At 44.4% G+C, this 25,776-nt stretch overlaps 1 protein-coding gene across 3 annotated transcripts in view; it reads left to right on the plus strand.

The window, feature by feature from the left end:
• Nucleotides 1-25,776, plus strand: part of ABCA3 (ATP binding cassette subfamily A member 3) — a 211,043-nt gene that overhangs the window by 23,067 nt on the left and 162,200 nt on the right. The window contains exons 1-3 of one of the 3 annotated variants that reach the window (XM_033914145.1): nucleotides 7,199-7,233; nucleotides 7,481-7,597; nucleotides 23,059-23,311. In XM_033914145.1, the coding sequence (XP_033770036.1) occupies nucleotides 7,544-7,597; nucleotides 23,059-23,311 (307 nt within the window). In that variant the 5' untranslated portion in view covers nucleotides 7,199-7,233; nucleotides 7,481-7,543. Of the gene's footprint in view, nucleotides 1-7,198; nucleotides 7,234-7,349; nucleotides 7,369-7,480; nucleotides 7,598-23,058; nucleotides 23,312-25,776 lie in introns of those variants that run through there. The other 2 variants (XM_033914146.1, XM_033914147.1) reach the window with 2 other exon arrangements.

Raw genomic sequence — 25,776 nt, forward strand, 5'->3', positions numbered from 1 at the left:
CCTCAGTTCTGCTCCAGGATCTACACTCCTCTTCATCTCGAGGCAGATGCTTTTCTTCTGGACTGGGGGAATCTCTTTCTGTATGCGTTTCCTCCGTTTCCTCTCATTCAAAAGACTCTGGTCAAGCTCAAGTCCGACCGGGCCACCATGATTCTGATTGCTCCTCGATGGCCCAGACAACCTTGGTACTCCCTCCTTCTGCAACTCAGCAGCAGGGAGCCCTTCCTTCTGCCAGTGTTTCCATCTCTGCTTACGCAGCATCAGGGATCTCGGCTTCATCCCAACCTGCAGTCACCACACCTGACAGCTTGGTTCCTCTCAGTGTAACTCCCCTTCAGTTTTCACCAGCTGTGCGGGATGTTTTGGAAGCTTCAAGGAAGCCTGCTACTCAAATGTGCTATTCGCAGAAATGGACTAGATTCTTTACTTGGTGTTTTTCTCAGCACAAGGAGCCTCAACATGCCCCCTTGTCCTCTGTTTTGGACTTTCTCTTGCACCTGTCTTAATCTGGCCTCAAGTCTACATCGATCAGAGTCCACCTGAGTGCAATTGCTGCTTTCCACCAGCCTCTTCAGGGGAAACCTCTTTCTGCACATCCTGTGGTTTCCAGATTCATGAAAGGACTTTTCCATGTCAATCCTCCCCTCAAACTGCCTCCTGTGGTTTGGGACATCAATGTCGTTCTTTCTCAGCTTATGAAGCCTCCATTTGAACCTCTTAACAAGGCTCCTCTGAAATTTCTCACTTGGAAAGTGGTGTTTCTCATCGGCCTCACTTCTGCCCGTCGAGTAAGTGAACTTCAAGCATTGGTTGCGGATCCGCCCTTTACAGTGTTTCATCATGACAAGGTGGTCCTTTGCACTCATCCCAAATTCCTCCCCAAGGTGGTCTCGGAATTTCATCTGAATCAATCCATTGTTCTTCCAGTGTTTTTTCCGAAGCCGCATTCTCATCCTGGAGAATCAGCTCTTCATACTCTGGACTGTAAGCGTGCTTTGGCTTTCTACTTGGAACGCACCAAGCCTCGCAGAACTGCTCCTCAACTTTTCATCTCCTTTGATCCGAACAAGTTGGGACGCCCTATCTCTAAGCGCACCATCTCCAACTGGATGGCGGCTTGTATCTCTTTCTGCTATGCCCAGGCTGGATTACCCCTTCACAGTAAAGTCACAGCCCATAAGGTCAGAGCAATGGCAGCCTCTGTAGCTTTCCTCAGATCGACACTGATTGAGAAGATTTGTAGAGCTGCCACTTGGTCCTTGGTTCATACCTTCACCTCAAACTATTGTCTGGATACCTTCTCCAGACGGGATGGACAGTTTGGCCAAACAGTGTTACAAAATTTGTTCTCCTAAGTTGCCAACTATCCCACCATCCCATTGTGGTAAGCTTGGAGGTCACCCACTAGTGAGAATACCTGCCTGCTTGTCCTGGGATAAAGCAATGTTACTTACCATAATAGTTGTTATCCAGGGACAGCAGGCAGCTATTCTCACGTCCCACCCACCTCCCCTGGGTTGGCTTCTCTGCTAGCTATCTGAACTGAGGAGACACGCCCAGTGCATCGGGCGGGAAGGCACTCGCGCATGCGCGGTGTGGGCAACTCGAAACTTCTAAAAGTTTCTACAAGCAAGTATGCTTGTGAGATGTCCGCATCGGGGCTCCGTTGGATGACGTCACCCACTAGTGAGAATAGCTGCCTGCTGTCCCTGGATAACAACTGTTACGGTAAGTAACATTGCTTTATGGTTATAGCAGTAATATTTTTGTAACTTTTGCAAAATGATTAGCACCACTACCATAACCCCCCTCCAGTAAGAAAGTGATGTAGCTCCCTCATAGCCATATAATGGGTTATGTAGATTTCGTGTTTCCTATATTGGTTAATATGAAGATATTAAGCTAAACTAAAGTTTAGCAATCAGGCCCTAGTTTTTCACACAGTTTTCCTATCTCTCATTTTTTGTTCTTTATCCTTTTGTTCTCACTTCATCCTTTTCTTGGGTTCTTTTGTACCCAAAAGAGAGACCTAGTGCTTATAGTTGTGGACTGAGTACAGGGGATCTAGGATTCAAGTTTTGTTGGTACTTGTGACCTGGAACAAGTCACTTTACTCTACATTTACTTATAATGGCTGTAGACTGGTACATTAGATTGTGAACCCGCTGGGACAGATAGGGAAAAATGTTTGAGTACCTGTGAATGTAAAAACCACTTAGACAACCTCCATTGATAATTAGTTATCGTTATTACAATACCAGTTATTTATATACTACCTATCAGTGGTGAATAGCCTCCTCATGAAAACTTAGCCTCTTGATGGCCAAAATCTGAAGACAGAATGGAGAGGGGTCTTCCAAGAAAGAAGTTTCTTAATGAGGGAAAAATTAGATTCCTTTCTTCCCTCAGTGGTATTGTACAGATTAACTTGAGGAGAATACCTGTCTGACTTTGTAGTAGTATAAAGGATGCTTCTGTCAATGCTCCATTTTCAAGGTGCTACAGCTAAGCAGCCTTACCGTGCCAGCTATGTGAACTGTAGCTAGATTCTACAGGAGTAACTCCATCCTGGCCCAAAGCTATCTTACCACCCTCATTAGCTGAGGAGTTTCTAGCATTTCCCATCAGCTATGGTGTAGCACAGACCAATGTCTTCTGGATTGTCTTGCTTCAAGCTACTGTTCAGGACTGCCAGACCATAAAGAACTGATTTTGCCCCTGGCCTAGCTAAGGCCATGTTGCAATTCCACTAAGTCCTGCTCTATTAAGGTCACTACTACCTCATCAATTGTATTGGACAGCGATGACTCCTGGCATTGTCCTGAGAGATGCCCATAAGGATGGAACTGACCCAGGGCAACCAAATCTCATAGGTAACTTTCCTGATAAAAAGGAGAGAAGGTTCTTGTAAAAATGTTCAGTCTGTTGAAATGTTTTAGGATTTTCCCAGAAGGCAATTAGTCTTAAACAAGAAGGAAACTGATCAAAAAGTCAGAGATTACAGCAACCAACAGAGCAATCAATGAGTCAGTTGGCCATGGGTCAAGTGGGACAGATGAATCTGTATAGTCAAAATACAACCCATCCTTTTTTTTTTTTTTTTTTTTTTTAACTTTAATGGAGCAGATCTATTCACACTCAATTTCATATATTACTTCACAGTTATATTACATTGGAAAGTAAGTAAACTAACTAATAAAAGTAAGAGGAAAAGAAGGCCGCTTTGGTTCTCAAAAGTAGTAGTTGAGAAAGCAAAGGAAAAGAGGTTAGCTTTCATAACTACAAAAGATTGCAGAAAGAGGATGACTTGACAAAAATATCTGGAAAAGTTAAGAGAGGCTGGTCGAGTAGTCAGGAAGCAAAGATGCAAATGGAAAAAAAAAAAGTAACCGACAGTAAAACAGGTGGACAAGACATTTTAGAAAGAAGTGCAAGCAAAAGTGGCATTTTGAGACTCGAAGATGATGGGGAGAAATATGTAGAAGCTAATAAAGATAAGACTGACTTGCTTAACAAATCTTTCTGTTCTTTATTCATAGCTGAAGTGCTGGGAGCAGGATCACAAAAGACAAATGCAAATAGAGAAGGAGGTGTGGTAGACCCTGATTGATTTTCAGAGGATTGTGTTCGTAAGGAGCTAGCTAAACTAAAGGTGGACAAAGCGATGGGGCTGGATGGTATACATCTGAGAGTACTGAAGAAACTTAGGGAAGTTCTGGCATCTCCGCTGGCTGACCTTTTCAGTGCTTCTCTAGAGTCGGGAGGTACTGGAGAAAGGTTGATGTGATCTCTTTCCACAAAAGTGGAAGGAAGAAATAGGGAACTACATGCTGGTAATAAGGAAGAAGTAAGGAACTACAGGCCAGTAAGTCTGAATTCTGTGGAGAGTGTGGCGTAGTGGTTAGAGTTAGACTCGGCACCCTGCAGTTGTGGGTTCAAACCCTGTGCTGCTCCCTGTGACCCTGGGCAAATCATTTAAACCTCCACTGCCACAGATACATTAGATAGATTGTGAGCCCACTGAGATAGGCAAAATGCTTGAAGTACCTGTATGTAAATCACTTTGAGTGTGGTTGTATAACTACAAAAACAATGTGGCATATGAGTATCAATCCCTTTCCCCTAAATTAATGAAAACAATTATAAAACAGAGAATAGTGACGTTTCTGGAATCCAGTGGATTACAGGACCTGAGACAGCATGGATTCACTAGAGGCAGGTCTTGTCAGACAAATCTGATCAAGTTCTTTGGGTAACCAGAGAATTGGATAGAGGGTGTGCACCAGATAAGGTGTATTTAGATTTAGCTAAGTCTTTGACAGTGTTCTGTACAGGCATCTATTAAATAAACTGTATGGAACCCAAAGTGATGGAGTGGGTCAGGACCTGGTTGAGTAGAAGATGACAAAGGGTAGTGTTCAATGGAGATCGCTCTGAGGAAAGGGATGTTACCAGTGGTGTGCCTCAAGGTTCGGTTCTTGGGCCTGTTCTTTTTAACATTTTTGTAAGCAATATTGCTAAAGGGTTATCGACCTCTTTGCATAAGATTTCAAAATCTGCAATAGAGTAGACATCCCTGATGGTGTGAATAAAATGAAGAAAGACCTAAAATTTAATGCTAAAAAATACAAGGTCATGAATTTGTGCTGCAAAAACCCAAGGGAGCAGTACAGTTAGGAGGTAAAGACCTTTTTGTGCATGAAAGAGAAGTGGGACTTGGGTGTGATAGTATGTGATGATCTTAAGGTGTCCAAACAGGTTAAAGCTTTTAGGCAACAGCGAAATCTAGAAGGATGCGTAGGGTTGGGTATGGCCAGTAGGAAAAATAAGGTTTTGATACCAGGCTGTATAAAACTCTGAGACCTCATTTAGAATATTATGTACAAATCTGGAAACACCTTCAAAAAGGTATAAACAGGATGGAGTTGGTCCAGAGGAAGGCTACTAAAATGATCAGTTGTCTTTGTCATAAGGCGTATGGGGACAGACTTAAAGATCTCAATATGTTATACTTTGGAGGAAAGGCAGGAGGGGGGGAGATATGATAGACATTTAAATACCTACATGACAAATGAGGCGAGTCTTTCATTTGAATGAAAGCTCCGGAATGAGAGAGCTTAGGATATAGTTAAGAGGTGATAGGAGTAATCTAAGAAAATACTTTTTTACAGAAAGGGTGGTAGATGCATGGAATAATGTACCAGTAGCGGTGGTGGAGATACTGCCTGAATTCAAGAAACTGCAGGACAGGCTCATGGAATCTCTTTGGGAGAGGAAGAGATAGTAGATGCTGTGGATAGGCCATTTGGCTTTATCTGCCATCATGTTTCTACGTTTCTATTTCAGTCCAACTTGGAGTTTGGAAAGGCAAACAATTTAAATCAAAAATCCAAACTATGCTCATTTACATAGATCTGCATGCCATTTTCATTGCTCATTCCGCAAAAAAGGAAAGAACAGTACCGAGATGCTTTGGCATGACACCCAATAACGAGCGTATCAGACTGCCCAAAACTGGACTTTCTGGGATGTTACAAGTTTGATTTCCTCTGAACATCTGCCTTTGAAAATCCAAATCCTTACTGTTGTTTTTTTAAACTTTTGTTGCTACTTGCTTTTATCTTATTTTCCCTGAGCCCTAGTCTTTCAGGAGGAAAAAAGAAACCCATCTGAATGGACAACCACCTTTTATGAAATACAAAAATGGTAATATCTTAATATGTCTTGTTGACATGGTATGTTTTGTTATATTGCAAATAAATTTTTTTTAAAAAAAGAAATGCAAAAATGGCTTCTGGCCTGGAATTCCAAAATCCTCTTGGCTGTTGGAAATGTACTTTCAATATAAAATAATTAAGCGACGCCCTCAGTGTTTGAATGCTGCTGTGAATCTGCTTTCCACTCCTTACATTCTTACAGTTCTGGTTGCAGTAAGATGTGAAAACTTTTTTTTTTTTTTTTTTTTGTAAACACCTTGTGATGAATACTCGCACAAAAACCAGTGAAATAAGAGAGGAGTTTGAGAAATAAGAGATAACTATAGTCTTTGGTTTTCTCAAGAATCTCTTAGTAGAAGTGTAATACCGTATATACTCAAATATCAGCCGACCCGAATATAAACTGAGGTAACCTTTTTCCCCCAGAAAGGAGGAAAAAAGGTTGACTTTAATATAAACCGGGGGGGGGGGGGGTGTTAATATTCAAGTGCCCTGCCAGGCTCTGCACCCAGCCTGCCTCCCTCCTTGCCAGGCTCTGCACCCTGTGCCCCTTCCTTTCCTACCCTGCCAGGCTCTGCACCTTGTCCATTCTCCCTCCCTCCCCTGTCCCCTGTCCCCTCTCCCTCCCGCTGCCTTGCAGGGTGCCTGCCCTAAGACGTGGTGGCCCAGCGGTGGGCCAGGACAGGAGGGATTCCTCCTGCTTCCTGCCTCGGCCAATTGCAACATCTTTTATTTCCATTCACCTCCCCTGTGTACCTTTCAATTCCCTGGTGGTTCAGAGGTGAACCAGGATAGGAGCGATCTTCCTTTACTCCTGCCCCCTGCAGAGCCACTAGCTGAATGTCTGCCATGTGACTCGTGAAAACTCCTGGCAGCCATTCAGCTAGAGGCTCTGCACAGGGCAGGAGTGCAGGAAGATCATTCCTGCCCTGGTTCACCACTGGACCATCAGGGAATTGAAAAGAATGCAGGGGAGGCGGGAGGGAGGCAAAAGTTGTCACAGTCAGCCAGACAGGAGGTATTGCTCCTGTCCCCCCAGTCCACCGCTGGACCACCAGGTCTTACAGCAGGCATGGCAGAGGCCTGCAACAGGTCCAGGAGGGGAGGCAGGGGTGCTAACCTGACTATAAGCAAGAGACCCATTTTTGGGCCATTTTTTGGCCCAAAAATCTCAGTTTATATTAGAGTATATATTGCGTTTAAGAGCATATTGGGAGTTCAGGATTCCTGGCCTCAAAAGCACATGTATAATATCTTCAGTTAATTCTTTTGTTACTTGTTAAATAGAATCACATATCACATTCTCGACAGAAGCCAGTTAGGCAATTATACTTTAAAGTTATGTTTCTTGTAAATTAAAGGAATAGGAAATTTGGCATTTATTCAAAACTGCAGGTTTGGGCTGAGCTCTAGAGGAGGGTTTAGAGGAGGGTTTATTCAGTTTCACAGCACAGAAGGAGCTCTAGAGCTTAGTATTTGTTTTACAGGACATTAAGAAGCAGACTGTTCTCAGAAGGCAAGTGAGCACAAAGAAAAGGAATTCAAAAGTGATGGAGGCTGAATTTAGAGAGGCTGACTTTCTTGAATTCTTGGAGTTGGCATTGTCTCGACTTAGTCTTTCTTCACAGCTCCATGTTCTAACCACTGGACTGTATGCATACATAGGTGGAGGGGCGTGTGAGCTCCACTGTGAGAGCTTGCTAAGTTAAGGAAAACAATCATGTATTAGCTTTGTATCCATGTTCTCTGCTTTTTCCTTGCAGTGCTTGGAGATGCGGAGGTGTAGAGTCTCAGCAGTGTGAGCGTGTGCTTTGGCCCGTGGAAGGATGGCAGTCTTCAGGCAGTTTGGGCTCCTGCTTTGGAAGAACTACATTTTGCAGGTATGTGGGTGGCGGAAGAAGATGGAACAGGGGAGAGAGAGAGCATGGTTGGGGGTAACCTTCTCCAGTCCTTGAATCATTAGCAAGCCTTATTTTAAAGGCATACTGATATATGCAAATTAGTTATTTAATTATTATGAGGATACATTTCAAAGCCATTTATATGAATAAGTCATAGTTCTATGCACAAAAATGGTCTGTTTAAAAAATTGCAACGTAAAAATAAATACTCTGCTTAATAATCAAAAGAAATATGAAAGAATTCAGTTGATCTTAAAGGAAGGAAAAAGCCTCAGAGAACCTCGGTTCATATTTGTTTATTAGTTACATAAATTTGTTATTGACTGTGTAAGTTAAGTTTTTGTTTATTGAGAGTGTTAACTATTTTTTTTTTTTTTTAAACACTGAATCCATGTACATAAGGAAGGGTCTCTTTTTAGCTGATTGTAAAGAGACAGTTGTGATTTCTTTAAAATCTTTTCAAAGTGAGAATCTTTGAAATCTTTTCTATTTCTTTCAATTAATTATTTCTTTTTTATATTGTGAGTTGAAACTTTACTAGCCTCCTCTTGTTTAGTGACTTCTAGTGGGTAATTTTTTATAATTAATTTGAGAGTATAGAACATCTTTTATGCAAAAGTAATTGCCTTTAAAATTACTCTAGTGTATTTAATTATGGAATAGGCAACCATGTTCCTCAAGGGCCACAACCCAGTCACATTTAAGAGAAAAAGTTCATAATATAAAATGTAATAATTGGCCAGTGCAGATTTGGAGGGTCCAGTCTACTTCATAATATAAATAATAATAATTATTTATTTATATCCTGCAATACCTTACAGTTCAGAGTGGTTTACATCAAGAGAAACTGCACAACACAGCGAAAATACATAAGCATGTTCACAAAATAAATAATTGAAAAATCTTAAAACAAATTTATCGTATAAGTAAATCTCTTCAAAGATTTTCTAAACGTTTGGTATGAAAAAGCATTCAAGAGTAAATCACTTATAGTGTTACTCCAGACACCTGCCTGATAGGATAAAGTTTTATCCAAAAATCTTTTATAAGTGTATCCTTTCAACGTTGGAAATGAAAATAGGGAAGATCCACATGTATGTTGAAAACTTACTTGGACAGGCAAAATTATTTAAGACAGTGTTTTTCAACCTTTTTACACCTATGGACTGGCAGAAATAAAATAGTTATTCTGTGGACCGGCATTGGTCCGTGGACCGGCGGTTGAAGAACACTGGGCTAAATCGTGGGCCAGACCCCGCCCATCTCTACCCAATCCCCACCCCAGACCCCGCCCCCATAATAGTACTAATTGCACCTTGCACGTCCCGTGCCTCATCTGAAAGCCTTCCCTCTGACGTTGCAATGTCAGAGAGAAGGCTTCCGGTTCAGGCGCAGGATGCCCATAGGAGCCACTGCCCGTGGCTTTGTGCACTGAATCAGTGAGGAAGAGGGAGCTGGCTCGAAGATAACACCCCATTGATCGCACCGTGGACCGGCGGTTGAAGAAAACTGTTTTGGGCCTGATGCACGTGCTGGCCCTGTGGACCGGCAGGAAATTTCTGTGAACCGGCACTGGCATGGACCGGTGGTTGAAGAACACTGATTTAAGAGATAAATAGGAGCAAAGCCTAGCAACATCTTATAGCATAAACATGCAAAATTGAATACAATCCTAGCCTCAACTGACAACCAGTGTAATTTTTTGTAGTACAGAGTAATATATTCAGATTTTTATCAAACCAAAAATCAAACGTATGGCTCTATTTTAGATAATTCTTAATTTCTTGATAGTTTTTTTTTTTTTTTTTTTTTTTTGTAGGATCCCTTAATTTTCACATAAGAACATAAGCAATGCCTCTGCTGGGTCAGACCTGAGGTCCATCGTGCCTAGCAGTCCGCTCACGCAGTGGCCCAACAGGTCCAGGACCTGTGCAGTAATCCTCTATCTATACCCCTCTATCCTCTTTTCCAGCAGGAAATTGTCCAATCCTTTCTTGAACCCCAGTACTGTACTCTGCCCTATTACGCTCTCTGGAAGCGCATTCCAGGTGTCCACCACACGTTGGGTAAAGAACTTCATAGCATTCGTTTTGAATCTGTCCCCTTTCAACTTTTCTGAATGCACTCTTGTTCTTTTATTATTCGAAAGTTTGAAGAATCTGTCCCTCTCTACTCTCTCTCTATGCCCTTCATGATCTTATAAGTCTCTATCATATCCCCTCTAAGTCTCCTCTTCTCCAGGGAAGAGACCCAGTTTCTCCAATCTCTCAGCGTATGAAAGGTTTTCCATCCCCTTTATCAGACGCGTCGCTCTCCTCTGAACCCTCTCGAGTAACGCTATGTCCTTCTTAAGGTACGGGGACCAATATTGGACGCAGTACTCCAGATGCGGATGCACCATCGCCTGATACAATGCCAGGATAACTTCTTTCGTTCTGGTTGTAATACCCTTCTTGATTATGCCTAGCATTCTGTTTGCCTTCTTAGCGGCCGCTGCGCACTGTGCCATCGGCTTCATTGTCATGTCCACCATTACCCCCAAGTCCCTTTCTTGGGTACTCATTTAATAACATCCCTCCCATCGTATAGTTGTACCTTGGGTTTCTGTTTCCCACATGTAATACTTTACATTTTTCAACATTGAATTTCCCAAATAGATATTACAATAATCCAAAGTGTTCAATATAAGAGACTGAACCAGTAACCTGAAAGACAAAAAATCAAAATATGACTTTAAAGAGCGCAGCTTCCAAAGGGTGTAATAACAACATTTCTTAACCAGAATGTCTTTATGGGCTTCAAAAGTTAAATGTTACATTTTATATTTTGCACTATATTTCTATTATTATTACACTGTAATATATAAAATATAATACAACTCACCATAATGTAGAATCGGTAGGAGCACTGAGTTTGTTTCCCTGCAATTAGACGGTCCCATTTGGGAGTGATGGTAGACACTGACACCCGAAATGTGTTTCTTATGTCCAGTCTACTCTGTAATTTTTTTGTTGCTAGGGTTAGCATGTAGTCTTACCAAAAAAAACTGTGACTGAGACAAGTATGGGAAAGAGGCGCGGGCGGAAGTGGTTACCTTGCAAACTAATGTACAGGCAGTCTCCAGGTTCCATTTTTTAAAACTATTCTTAAGTTGAATTTGTGGACCATGTGACCAGGCCTTTCTTCTTCTTCACTCTACCCCTGTACCTCCATACCAGCACCAGGCCTTTCTTCTTCTCCACTACACTTTCACACCAGCAACAGACTTTTGCTCTCCTCCTCCACTGCTCTTCTGTGCCTGCATGGCTCCAGATTCTGCCCCAGCATTCACTGGTCCCTTGTGCCTTCACACGTGGCTCCAGACCTGGCCCCAGCATACACTTTTCTTTCATTTCCAGAGTTCAGTGATTGGGCTGCAGGGGAAAACTATTTTTTGTCACGATGAATCAGCTGTTTTTTGTCCTGTGCTGGAAAAGCCAACATCAGCTGCACGGCCCGATTTGATACCAGCCACAATCTGCTACCGGTCCATGACTCGATGGTTAGGGACCACTGCTCTATTGTATCGCTAACCAGTATAACTCACGCAGTGTGGGGGTTATTCTGTCAAATCTTTTTAGCTTTCTAATCATTCTGAAATTTTTGTGATTATTGTTAATGTATGTGCCATGTTGTCATCTGCCTTGGGAAAGGCGGGATATAAATAAAAATAAGATTTAAAAAAAAATAAAAAATTCTGGCTGCTGTATTATCCCAGGACAAGCAGGCAGCATATTCTCTACATGTGGGTGACGTCATCCATGGAGTCCCGTCGTGGACAGCCTTTCAAGCAAACTTGATTGAAGATCTTGAAGTTTGCTAGTGCTGCACTGCGCATGCGTGTGCCTTCCCGCCCCACTAGAGGGCGCGTCTCCTCAACGTGGTCCTGTCTATCTTCTCTGCGAATCTAAGTGTCTTTCTTGCACCGCAGCTTCTTTTATTATTTTCCCCAAGTCCCAGTTGTGCCCCTCTGTCTCTGCTATTCATTGGGCTGATTTTGGACACGGTTCGCCTCCGCTCGTTTCTGCCTCAACCTCGGCAGGCCGCCCTCATCCACCTGTGCCGGCAGGTCTCCCTTCAGTCTACGGCCTCGGCCAAGCAGATGATGATCATGTTGGGACACATGGCCTCCACCGTTCATGTGACTCCTTTTGCCAGACTTCACCTCCAGGTACCTCAGTGGACCCTGGCATCCCAGTGGAGACAGGGCCGGGATCCGCGACTCCTCTGCATATGCCTGGGGGGCTCACCTCGACATCCTCCGGACTCAGGGTCTTTGGTTGAGCGCCGACCATCGCTGTCACATCAACTTGCTGGCGCTTCGGGCCATTTTCAATGCGCTGGTCGCCTTTAGGCATTTGTTTCAGGATTGCGTGGTCCTGATGCGCACGGACAATCAGGTGGCGATGTATTATTTGAACAAGCAGGGGGGTACAGGTTCCCCGTCTCTCTCTCTGCCGTTTGGCTCTTTGGCTCTCGGAGTGGGCGATACGCCACAACATCTTCCTTCGAGCGGTCTACATCCAGGGCGAGCAAAACTGCTTGGCGGACAGATTGAGTCGCCTTCTCCAGCCTCAAGAATGGTCGCTCCATTCCTCGACTCTGCGTCAGGTGTTTGCTCGATAGGGGATGCCGCAGATAGATCTGTTCGCCTCACCCCTCAACCACAAGTTGCCTTCCTTCTGGATTGGTCGAGCAGGTTCCTCTACACGTCCTCCTTTTCCTCTGATTCTGCGGACGCTAGTCCATCTCAAGTCAGCTCACGCTGCCATGATTTTGATAGCTCCTCTGTGGCCAAGGCAGCCATGGTTCTCCTTCTCCTCCAACTCAGTGTACAGGAGCCTCTACTTCTGCCTGTGTTTCCTTCTCTGCTTTCTCAGAGTCAGGGTTCGCTGCTGCATCCCAATCTGCAGTCTCTACACTTAACAGCTTGGCTCCTCTCCACGTGATTCCCTCCTTTGATTTCTCTCTGTCGGTGAGGGATGTTCTCGAGGCCTCTCGGAAGAGTTCCACTCGACAGTGCTACTCCCAGAAATGGACTAGATTTGCTGCATGGTGTACCGGGTATTGCTTGGAGCCATTTTCTGCTTCCTTGTCTTCAGTGCCTGATTATCTGTTGCACTTGTCTCGGTCTGGTCTCAAATCGACATCCATTTGAGTCCACCTCAGTGCGATTGCTGCTTTTCATCAGCCGCTTGATGGGAAGCCGCTCTCTGTCCATCTGGTGGTTTCCCCATTTATGAAGGGCCTGTTCAGTATTCATCCTCCACTCAAGCCTCCCCCGGTGATTTGGGATCTTAATGTGGTTCTGGCTCAATTGATGAAACCTTCATTTGAACCCATTGACAAAGCTCATCTGAAGTTTCTCACTTGGAAGGTCTTGTTCCTGATTGCCCTCACGTCTGCTCACAGTCAGTGAGCTGCAAGCTCTTGTTGCGGACCCACCTTTTACTGTTTTTCATCATGACAAGGTGGTCCTTCGAACTCATCCTAAGTTCTTGTCTAAGGTGGTTTCGGATTTCCACCTCAAGTCCATTGTTCTTCCGGTGTTTTTTCCTAAGCCCAACTCTCATCCTGGAGAGGTGGTGCTTCACACTCTTGACTGTAAGAGGGCGTTGGCTTTTTACCTCCAATGCACCCAATCTCATCGGAAGGCTCCTCAACTCTTCATATCTTTCGATCCCAATCGTTTGGTGTCCTGTTTCCAAGCGCACCTTGTCCAACTGGTTGGCTGCTTGTATTTCCTTCTATTACGCTCAGGCTGGTCTCCCGCTGCAGGGTCGGGTCATAAAGTCAGAGCGATGGCGGCATCTGTCGCTGCAAGGCTGCCACTTGGTCCTCAGTTCATACCTTCACCTCTCACTATTGTCTGGATACTTTTTCCAGACGCGACGGCCTGTTCTGCCAGTCGGTTTTGTGTAGTCTGTTCTCTTAAATTGCCAACTCTCCCACCGTCCCATCCTGGTTAGCTTGGAGGTCACCCACATGTAGAGAATATGCTGCCTGCTTGTCTGGGATAAAGCACAGTTACTTACCATAACAGGTGTTATCCAGGGACAGCAGGCAGATATTTTCGCAACCCACCCACCTCCCAGGGTTGGCTTCTTTGCTAGCTATCTGAACTGAGGACCACGTTGAGTGGACGCGCCCTCTAGTGGGGCGGGAAGGCACACGTTTGAGCTATGATGTGAAAACTAGTGTGGTCTGATGATTTAATACTTCAAAACTGGTGTAACCTGTGGAATACCTTCCTAACAAGGACATTTATCTGATCCTTCATAGTTAAAACTGAATCAAATATTATACGTAATACTTTGGATTTATTTTCAGTTTGGAGTGTTTCACCAGTAGAAAGTTTGAAACAATTGCAAGGCATGGCTTTGTAATTGCTGGATCAGATGATTTTAGTTTTTTGCTTATTTAATTTGAAGAAATTATCTGTAGCCCAGGTGTCAACCACATCAATGGCCATTGATAAAGATTCAAGCATTTGGGAGTATGTGTCAAGTGCTGGACATAGTAGAAAGATGTCATCAGCACACGACAATACATATAGACCTAAAGAAGTGAGGTACTCTTGTAATGATCTTGGGTGTATGTTGGTGTCTCTCAAACATTTTCAAGCCCTGGCACACTAAACTTGGGGCCAAGTCTGCAAAGCATCTGGACATGCACAGATGTCGATGCAATGATGTCTCGCACATGTGTAACATTGTCATGACGTGTGTGCATGTGCGGAGGCCCTCCAGACGGGGCCCCTTAGCTTGCTAACCCTGAAATTACTATGCTGGTGGTGTTGGGGGATTAGGTTGGCAGGAGGAGAGATGCTGGCTGAGTACCTACAGGGCTGCCTCTCACAGCACACCTGGAATCTCACTACACCACACTGTTTGCAATACACTGGTATCTATTGAATAATAAAGGAGCGGAGCGAGGCGAGCCTTGAGGAACTCTGCACGCTGGTTGCCAGATCAGAGAGTTTAAACCCTTTTGCACCCTGTATGATCTTTCACATAAAAATTCAATCGACCATGCTAGGACAGTTCTAGCAATGCCTAACTCATTTAACCTAAAAACTGTGTGTCGGTGATCTATTGAATCAAAAGCAGCAGAAATGTCAAATTGCAAAAGAATCATATCTTTTTCTTTTACTGCGGGAGGTTCTAATCTCAGCTGCCAAAGATAAGTGTTTATCCCAGGACAAGCAGGCAGCTATTCTCACATATGGGTGACGTCATCAGCGGAGCCCGGATGCGGAAGCTCGCAAGCAGACTTGCTTGAAGAAACTCGAAGTTTCGAGTCGACTGCATCGCGCATGCGCGAGTGCCTTCCCGCCCAGCGTAGGGCACATCTCCTCAGTTCTCAGTTTTCCGCGGAGCCGAGAAGTCCTTCTTTGACTCTGTGTTTAACTTTGTTTCTCCGTGCCTTCTCTGAACCGCAGTCTGTATTTTTTTCCTCATGAATCGCTGTTCTTATTTTATTTCTTTCATTTCTAGTTAAAAAAAAAAAAAAAAATGTCATCTTCCATCTGTTTGCCAGGACAGGCTGCTCGGCCGCAGCCCGAGGGCTTCGTTCTTGCGGCGGCTATTTTTCCCTTCTATGTCCGGCCTGTCACAGGCTTCAAGAAGTGTAGCAAGTGCCTGCGTGTGATTTCTCTTACGGACCCACACCTTCGCTGCCTCAAGTGCCTTGGGCCGAAACATCAACCGAAGTCATGTCTGCGCTGTGCTATGCTTCAACCTCGAGCCTTCAACTGTCGTCGTATTTTGGTGGATAAGCTCTTCGGGATGGATTCTTCCTCTGATCCCTCGACTTTAGAGGCGACCGAGGCCTCGACTTCGATCGAGGCCCCTCCTGCTACTACTGTTTCCACCTCGAGCCTCATCAGACCTTCGTCGTTTGCAGCAGCTCTCTCTTAGACGACATCTGCTGTATCTTCCCCTGTTTCCTTAGGTCAGAAGCTCAGCAGACAGTTCCAGCGGTAGTGATTAAAGTGCCTAAGACTTCCAAATCAAAGCACATTCACACTGCCTCAATGGAACCTCCAGCCAGAGCAGGTGGTCTGGTTTCAGACACGGATCCATCCTTGCCGGCTTCTTTCCAGACCATGTTGGAGAAGCAATTCATTCAGTTCCTTACTAATATGGGACCGAAGCTTCTTCCTCTCATCCTTCCTGGGCATTCAGCAGACTCCCGCAAGGTCGAGCCGTTTCCTTTGCCTCAGTCTGAGCTTACACACTCTTTGCAAGGAGCAGAGTCTCTGCGAGTGTCTGGTCTGGCATCCAAGCACGTAAAGCAAGGAGCAGAATCTTTGCAAGTGCTTTGGCAGGAATCCTCACACTCTATCCAAGGAGCAGAGTCTTTGGGATTGCATCGAGGTTCCTCCACCAAGCCTCTGGAGCTTCGATCTACAGCCTCCAGTCCTATCCATTCTTTGATAGCATTGGCTGCTTCTGTCTCCGAGGCAAAGTCTCCTCGATCTTCGAGATCTGCTTCCAAGCACAGTTCTCACCAATGATCAAGGCCTTCATCGAGGCATTCTTCCAGGCATGGTTCTTCTGCTAAAGAACAACCTTCTTCAACTAAGCCTCGATCTACCCCTACTTCGTCTAGACCACCGACTCCTCGTTCAAGGTCTCCAATGCTGAACCTCGAAGATGCAGCGGTTTCGATTGCCTCGTCCAAGTCTCCATATTCTTTTGATGCCTTTTTTCCTGCCGAAGCTTCATCTTCGACCCAGGCTGCCTCGAGTCCTTCTCTAGGAAAAGCATTGGCGGATCAGCTAGCTTTCTCATCTTTTCTTCGTCAGATGGCTGTGGACCTGGATCTTCAATTAGATACTGGCTCCAAATACTCTAAGGAGTACCTCGAAGTCATGCATCTTCCTCAACCTCCGGCAGAGTCACTTAAGCTTCCTCTTCATAAGCTTTTGAATCAGACTTTTGGTCAATGCCTGGAGACACCTTATACTATATCAGCTGTTCCAGGAAAATTGGACTCTAGGTATAAAACTGTGCATCGCAAAGGGTTTGACAACTCAGTTATCTCATCAATCCCTGCTTGTCGAGTCCTCCTTGAAGAGGTCCCATTCTTCCAAGGTTTATGCCACCGTTCCCCCTGGAAGGGAAGGGAAAACTATGGATAGATTCGGACGTCGCATCTATCAAAATGCCATGATGTCCTCTAAAGTTCTCAATTATAATTTTCATTTTATTACTTATTTTGAGTTCATTTCTCTATTACCAAAGTTCTTGACTTATTTGGATACTCAAAAGCACTTTGAATTTCAAGAAGTCCTTGCTTTTTTATCTCAACTCCGATTGCATCTCCTCCAGTCATCTTATGATGCCTTAGAGTTGTCTTCCCAAGCAGCTGCTTGCTCTGTAGCTATGCGTCACCTTGCCTGGCTTCGTACCATTGACATGGACCCTAATCTTCAAGACCGCTTAGCTAATGTTCCTAGTGAAAGCAATGACTTCTTCGATGAATCTATCGAGGCAGCCACCAAGAAATTATCTGACAATGAAATTTCTATTGTCAGACCTAAGCCAAAGCCAGCTCCTGCCAAACCTACACGCCCTGCTCCTATCTATCAGTGACGTTTTGCTCCGAGGACAGCTCCTTATAATCACCCTCCTCTTAAGAAACAGCAGCCTCAGAAGCAACAAAAACCTCAACCTTCTGCTGCACCTAAGGCTACTAAGCCTTTTTGACTGTTTAAAACAGAGCATAACCTCCACCATTCTGACTCTGCCTTCTTTTCCCCCTATAGGAGGTCGTCTCCATCTTTTTTTTACCATTGATGGACGACAATTACATCCGACCTCTGGGTACTTACCATCATCAGGGAAGGATACTCTCTTCATTTCACTCGGGTTCCTCCAGACCTTCCTCCAAGAGAGTATCCTTCCAGTCCATCCCAGACCGCCCTTCTTCAGGAAGCTCAAGCTCTGCTTCGTCTCCATGCTATCAAGCCAATTCCTTTGGAACAGAAGGGGTTTTACTCCCATTACTTCCTTGTCCCAAAGAAGACGGATAATCTGCGACCCATTCTGGATCTCAGGGCCCTCAACCAATTTTTGGTCAAAGAAAAATTTTGCATGTTGTCCCTGGCATCCCTTTATCCCCTTCTTGAGCAGAACGACTGGTTCTCTGGATCTCAAAGAGGCCTACACTCATATTCGCATTCATCCGGCCTCCCGTCAATACCTCAGATTTCGGGTGGGGAATCTGCATTTCCAATACAGAGTGCTACCCTTCGGCCTGGCTTCATTTCCCAGGGTGTTCACCAAATGCCTTGTAGTGATAGCAGCAGCTCTGAGGAACCATGGTCTTCAGGTGTTTCCCTACCTTGACGACTGGCTCATCAAAGATTCAACATCTCAGGGGGTTATTGTAGCGACCCAACGGACTACCTGGTTCCTACAAGTTTGAGATTTGAAATCAACTTTCTCAAATCCCAACTTCAGCCCTCTCAGAATCTACAATTCATCGGAGCTGTTCTGGATACTGTTCAACTCGGAGCATTCCTTCCACAACAACATCTGGAAGCTCTACTTCAACTCTGTCATACAGTGTCTTCCCGATCTTCCATCTCAGCGAGACACATGATGGTACTCCTAGGTCACATGGCCTCCATAGTACACGTGACTCCTTTTGCCAGACTTCACCTTAGAATTCCTCATCTCAATGGCCGCAGGTTTGCGACTCACTTTCTAGACACATAAGTCACTCCTTCATTGAAGCAATCTCTCCGTTGGTGGATGCTCTCATCCAATCTCTCCAGAGGCTTACTTTTTCAAACGCCCCACCATCAGAAGGTCCTCATGATATTCTTCGACCTACACTTAGGGAGCTCATCTCTATGGTCTCCGTACTCAAGGCCTTTGGACCAGTACGGATCGTCGGTGTCATATTAATCTGTTGAAACTCAGAGCAATCCTCAAGGCTCTCCATGCTTTTCAATATCTTCTTCACGACCAGGTAGTCCTCATTTGGACGGACAACCAAGTCACCATGTATTATGTCAACAAACAGGGAGGGACTGGATCTGCCTCCCTTTGTCAAGAAGCTCTGAAGGTTTGGTTCTGGGCAATCCGCCACAACACCTTCCTCAAAGCTGTCTACATCTAAGGGGTGAAAAATTGCTTAGCGGACAACTTGAGTCGTCTTCTGCAACCTCACAAATGGACACTCCAATCCTCGACTCTTCATCACATTTTTTCACAGTGGGAAACGCCTCAGATAGACCTCTTTGCAGCTCCCCACAACTACAAACTGCCTAAGTTCTGCTCCAGGATTTACTCTCCTCATCGCCTCGAGGCAGATGCTTTTCTTCTGGAATGGACAAATGCATTCCCTCCATTCCCTCTCATTCTCAAGACTCTGGTCAAATTGAAGAACGATCATGCCACCATGATTCTGATTGCTCCTCTTTGGCAGAGACAATCTGGTACTCCCTTCTACTTCAACTCAGCAGTAGGGAGCCATACCTTCTACCAGTTTTTCCTTCTCTGCTTACACAGAGTCAAGGATCTCTGCTTCATCCCAACCTGCAGTCTCTACACCTGACAGCTTGGTACCTATCAACATGACCCCTCTTCTGTTTTCTCAACCTGTCAGATGTTTTAGAGGCTTCCAGGAAACCTACCACTAGGCAATGCTATCGCCAAAAATGGACTAGATTTTCTACCTGGTGTTTTTCTCATGATAAGGAGCCTCAGCATTCCTCCTTATCTTCTGTTTTGGATTACCTTTTGCACTTATCCAATTCTGGCCTCAAGTCTACATCGATCCGAGTCCATCTCAGTGCTATTGCGGCTTTCCATCAACCTATTGAAGGGAAACCCCTCTCTGCTCATCCAGTGGTTTGCAGATTCATGAAAGGTCTTTTCAATGTCAAACCTCCTCTCAAACCGCCTCCTGTGGTTTGGGACCTCAATGTTGTTCTTGCTCAACTGATGAAGCCTCCATTTGAACCAATTGACCAGGCTCATTTGAAGTATCTCACTTGGAAAGTGGTGTTTCTCATTGCCCTCACTTCTGCTCGAAGAGTCGGTGAGCTACAAGCTTTAGTTGCTGATCCACCTTTCACTGTCTTCCATCATGACAAGGTGGTCTTCCGTATTCATCCTAAATTCCTTCCTAAAGTAGTATCAGAATTTCATCTCAACCAATCCATTGTTCTTCCAGTATTTTTTCCAAAGCCTCATTCTCATCCTGGAGAAGTAGCTCTTCATACTCTGGACTGTAAACGTGCTTTGGCCTTCTATTTGGAATGCACCAAACCACACAGAACTGCTCCTCAACTTTTTGTCTCCGATCCAAACAAGTTGGGACATCCTATTTCTAAGCGTACTGAAGTAAAGGCTGCTTTGTTTACCTCATTGGAATGACTACGAGACGGCATTGTATGTTCCAAAACCAGACAATATTTGTTTATTATTAGTATAAAAACTTACAAAATTACAGCAGCAAAGGCATAGCAGAAAAATATATTGTCAGTTCAGAATATGCAATGGAGAGAAGAACTTACATCCATATGCCTAGCAGGGGGCTAGCATGTCCCTGCTGGCATACCCAAGTGAATTTCTCTCTGGCTCTACCTGTGATGCACGTGTCTTTTATACAGAGAAATTCTTTCTTTGTTCCAAAAAGTACATCCCCGAATTTTGGTCATGTAATTCCCTATTGGTACAAAAATGTATACCTAACTATTCCTCCTCCCAGTCCACGCCTCTCTCACTCCCCCCCCCAGTAGGGGGGCCCTTGCAGAAACAGAGAATTCTTGGTGAACTTTCTTCCTCCAGCTCTGAAATCCTTATCACCTTGCTGAGGCTGATTTGTGGTTTTACAACACTGTATATCTTCAGGATGGTGTCATTGTAGACAGTCTTATGCAGAAAGTTGAAACAAAGATGCAAGGGTGACCTTCCAGTAGCCCAGCTGCACCTGGTTCCCATAGGCAAATGTCCAGCATGTTTTTTTAAAAGTTCTGTCTTGGTATCAGTTGCCTACGTCTTCTGCAGAGGATGTTGCTCATTATAAATGGTTTATGGCTTTCCAGGTGTAAAGTCAAACAGCACTGATAACATCTCAGCAGAGCCTTAGAGAAGTATCCTCCCAGCAGGGAATGGAGACAAAAACTTTGTAGCAGAGATCAGCTAGGTTAGCATTTCAAAGGATGCATATGTTCACAGATAGCAAAGTCCAGGCTGTTCCATCTGGTTAGCTTGTAAAGGAAGGCTGTTTTAGGCTGTGGGAAAATTTGTGTTAAAATGTCTGTAGTGTCCAGCATACACAAGTGAGGCCTGTATGTCCAGGTTATCCATCTCAGTACCATCTCCAACTGAATGGCTGCTTGTATCTCATTCTGCTATGCCCAGGCTGGATTACCCCTACACAGAGTCACAGCCCATAAAATCGGAGCAATGGCAGCTTCAGTAGCGTTCCTCAGATCTACACCTATTTAGGAAATTTGCAAGGCTGCTACTTGGTCCTCGGTTCACACTTTCACTTCTCACTATTGTCTGGATGTTTTCTCCAAACCGGATGGACAGTTTAGCCAAACTGTATTGCAAAATTCATTCTCCTAAATTGCCAGCACTCCCACCATCCCATTCTGGTTAGCTTGGAGGTCACCCATATGTGAGAATAGGCTGCCTGCTTGTCCTGGGATAAAGCACAGTTACTTACCGTAACAGGTGTTATCCAGGGACAGCAGGCAGCTATTCTCACAACCCACCCACTTCCCCTGGTTGGCTTCTCTGCTAGCTATCTGAACTGAGGAGAAATGCCCTATGCTGGGTGGGAAGGCACTCATGCATGTGCGATGCGGTCGACTCGAAACTTTGAGTTTCTTCAAGCAAGTCTGCTTGCAAGATTCTGCATCCGGCCTCCACTGATGATGTCACCCGTATGTGAGAATAGCTGCCTGCTGTCCCTGGATAACACCTGTTACGGTAAGTAACTCTGCTTTCTGTACTATGGGGAGGGCACGAAAGCTGTGCTGACTAGGATGCAGAATATTGAAATTCCTTACATATTTTGAATGCTGTTCATATACTTCAAACTCAATAGTTTTGCAAACCATAGAATACCAGCTATGGGCCGATTAATTATTAGCAATCTAGAACTGCTGATTTGGGAATTGGAGTAAGAGCAATCTCTGAGAGATCTGCAGGGTAATGCCCTGCTTCTAAAGCTGAATTTATGAAGGTAGCTAACCAAGAGATGCCTTTGACTAAATAGTTTTTAGCAGATATGTAGGACATACATCCAGGATGTATGATTTTTAGATAGTTTTTTGTTTTTTAAAGAGTTTCTTACAGAAGTAAGTGAAGTCTGCTTAAATTTGTCTCAAAGTCTGTCACAAGGCAAATTATTTGTAGTCATCTCCAGAAAAGGGCTGTATTTAAAGAATCCATTAGATATCAAAAGTTTCTCTTATTTTACTGACTTTGGATTGAAAAAAATCAGCTAACACCATAGATGTTGGTTGGGATCAGCCTCCTCTAAGTCCTCCAGGGCTGAGGATCCCCAGTAGACACATCCCCAGAGAAAGAGACCCCCTCCTTTGACCCTCCAAATCTGTATTGGCCAAGTGTAGTTGTGTGGGGGCCATAGAGCCCAGGAGGACCAGCAGGGGGCCCCCCAATATCAGGCTTAACACTGGATTTTGTGAGCCTGATATGGAATGCTTATTTGAGCTGCTGGAGGTCCTCAGTTTCTGTTGGCACCAGTGACAGGCACAGGGGTTTTCCCCTCAATGGGCACCCCAACCAGACGAGGACACAAACTTGGACCAGGAGTTAGTCTGTCATGGACTAGGAGGATAGCAAGTCTGATTCCATGCCATTTTTATCCCAGGATGAAGTCTCCCTGGCAGTCTGCTTCCGTGCAGGAGGACAGCAGTTAAGAGGTGATGGTGACATTGAATCAGGGGGAAGACACCCACAATATACTGATTAATCAGGGCCTCTGCGCTTTTGCGTTATTTCCACCTCATTGCAAGAGTTAAAGCTGTAAGTCCCACCAACTTCTTCTCAGTGCTCAGTTATGAGCAGTTCTGTGGCTCCAACTGCATTTTTTTCTCTCGCATCCGGTCATCACTAATCTGGTCACTGACCACTGGGAATCTCAATTATTTGCGGTAGTATGGTTCCTGAAAATGTTTGCAAACTGCAAAATTGTGAGGAACTGCTGCTCCCTACTATGTTAATGTTAGCTTACACCCAAAATGTGTAAACTTGAATACTGCACTAGACTTTATCCAAATAATATATAAAGTTTCTGTACCATAGGCTTCCATTTCAGCAGCACAATTAGCCTTCACATAAATTATACTGAAAAATGTAATGGGTCCTTCCATAACGTTCAGATATTCCTTTTCTCTCCTATAGAAACGACAGATCCTAGTCACCATCATTGAGGTATCCCTGCCTATGCTGTTTGCGGCCATTCTGATTGCATTACGTCAGAAAGTACAAGCTGTCAGCCATCCCAATACCACGGAGTACTACAAACTGTCTGTCAAGGAGCTGCCTTGGTTTTTCCATTCCTCTCAGTGGGAGCTAGCATATGTACCCTCCAACAGCACAGTAGTCAAGGACATTGCAGAAACAGTGGAGAAATCTCTAAATGTCAACATAAAAGGTCAGTGTTGGGATTTTAACTGGCTCTCGGGGGTGCACAGGGAAAAGTAAGTTCCAATGTGCGGAAATTGGGAGCTTAAGGGATCACAAAGCACATCTTGAGGCACAGGAGTGCCTAGAATTTGGTTTGTATGACCCAAGAAAATCACTTCACTGCTATGTTTGTCTCCTCAACTGTAACTTGTAGATAACACTGGTATTCCTTTTACTGTCACTGCCTTCAACTGGAATTAATGTGTTAATTTCTTGTTGTACTCTTCCTGTATCTAAGACTCCAGCTAGAAGGAAGGAGCTTGATATTTGGCTCGTTTCCAAACATTCCCTAGGAAACTAAACTAAACTAAACTAAACTAAATCTTGGGTTTATATACCGCATCATCTCCACAGGTGGAGCTCGACACGGTTTACATAGATAGGAAGTAGCGGAACTCCAGTGGGATTGTAGAAGTAAGTAAGAGAGAGGTTAGGTGTGATAATAATAGGGAGGGGACGGGTTACGTTTTGGAGAGGAGCCAAGTCTTCAGAAGCTTACGGAATGGTAGAAGGGGGCTCAGGTTGCGGAGAGGGGAGGGGAGACTATTCCAGAGCTGAGCGATTCTGAAGTGGAGGGAGGACCCGAGTTTACCGACGAGAGAGATACCCTTTGAGGAGGGGAAGGATAGTTTTAATTTTTGCGTGGATCTGGTGGTGAATGGATTTGAGGAGTTCCAGGATAGAGGAATAAGAGGTGGAAGGATGCCGTGGAGCATCTTGAAGGTTAAGCAGGCACATTTAAAATGGACCCTGGAGATGACAGGAAGCCAGTGCAGCTTGGACAGGAGTGGAGAGGCATGGTCAAATTTGCTTTTTGAGAAGATGAGTTTGGCCGCGGTGTTCTGGATTAGTTGGAGTCTGTGGAGGCTTTTCTTTGTTAAGCTAAGATAGATGGAATTGCAATAGTCCAATCTGGAGAGGATGATGGACTGTACGAGTACGGCAAAGTGTTTTTGGTGGAAGCAGGACCTCACTTTCCTCAGCATGTGAAGGCTGTGAAAGCATGTTTTTATCAGGGAGTTGAGGTGGTCATTGAAGGATAGCGAGGAATCTATGGTGATGCCCAGAACTTTGCTAGAGAACTCTAGTTGTAGAGAGGAGCCTGTGGGCAATGGGATGGAGGTGGGTAAATGATCAAATTTGGGGCCAAGCCAAAGTAATTTGGTTTTGGATTCATTTAGTTTCATTTGTACAGCAAGAGCCCAGGATTGAAGTTTGGTTATGCATGAAGAGATGTTTGCTGCGAGATTGGAGAGGTTTGCGTCGGTCTCGAGGAGGATCAGGATATCGTCGGCGTAAGTGTAGAGTGTTTCTAGGGGGGAAAGGTGGAGGAGGTTCAGGGAGGACATATAAATGTTGAAGAGGATAGGGGATAGGGGGGAGCCTTGTGGAACTCCACATGTCGGTTTCCACGGGGAGGATGAGGTACCATTCTTGGTGACGGTGTAAGAGCGAGAACGTAAGAAATTCGAGAACCAGTCAAGGACCGTGGAGCTGATGCCTATCTCAGAGAGTAGGAGGATTAGGATGTCATGATGGACGACATCGAAGGCTGCAGAGAGGTCGAATTGGAGTAGAACGGCAAATTTTTTGTGAGAGTGGAGTTGTTGGATCTTCGAGGTTAGGGAGGCCAGGAGGGTTTCAGTACTGAAGTTGGGTCTGAAGCCGTATTGATACGGTAGGAGGATAGGAAGGGAAACTCATGCCCCAAAGATCTCTACATTACTTATTTCAAATGTTCAAATCAGCAAGTACTGAGATTTCAGCCTATCACAGATGTCCACACAGTGTATGTGTGTAACATGGGGAAAGGATCATCCTGCCCTTCTGTTATGTCCCTGGTCACTTTTACAGTGTTCTCCCCAGAAATTTTTTCCAGCCGGGTGGCATGAAAAAGTAGCCGGGTGGGGTGGGGCGGGGAAATTTGGTAGTGGGGAAAATTAAATGTATACTATTTTTATTAGTTAATTATTATTATTTTCCAATGCTCAATATGACTTCCTTTTTTAAGGTTTGACACTTGTGCCAGAATATTTTTACTAAATTTAAGAAGTATCCAATTCTAGAAGTGAGTAATTAGATATTCACCCTCTTTCAAATGGTATAGAGGTTTAAAAAAAGGAAATGCATTAATGAAGTCATTAGATTCAATCTAACCATTTATTTCTGCATGAATTTAAAAACTAAAAAAAAGAGATAAATATAGCTCATCCAGTCATACAAGAAATGGCTGTACAACACCTCTAATAATGTTTTGATCACTAGGTTCCTTCCTGAGGTCTCACTGAGGATATGAAATAGATGCTATCCCCACTTCCAGACCTCTTCCACATAATTTATAGAGAGGTGTTACTGAGCCTTGAAGGACACCTGTGTGATTGATCTTTATCTGCTTCTTTTTTATTTTGCTATAGTGCAAAGTAAGAGCTAGGA

This window comes from Geotrypetes seraphini, chromosome 11, assembly GCF_902459505.1.
Source record: "Geotrypetes seraphini chromosome 11, aGeoSer1.1, whole genome shotgun sequence".
Lineage (NCBI taxonomy): Eukaryota > Metazoa > Chordata > Amphibia > Gymnophiona > Dermophiidae > Geotrypetes > Geotrypetes seraphini.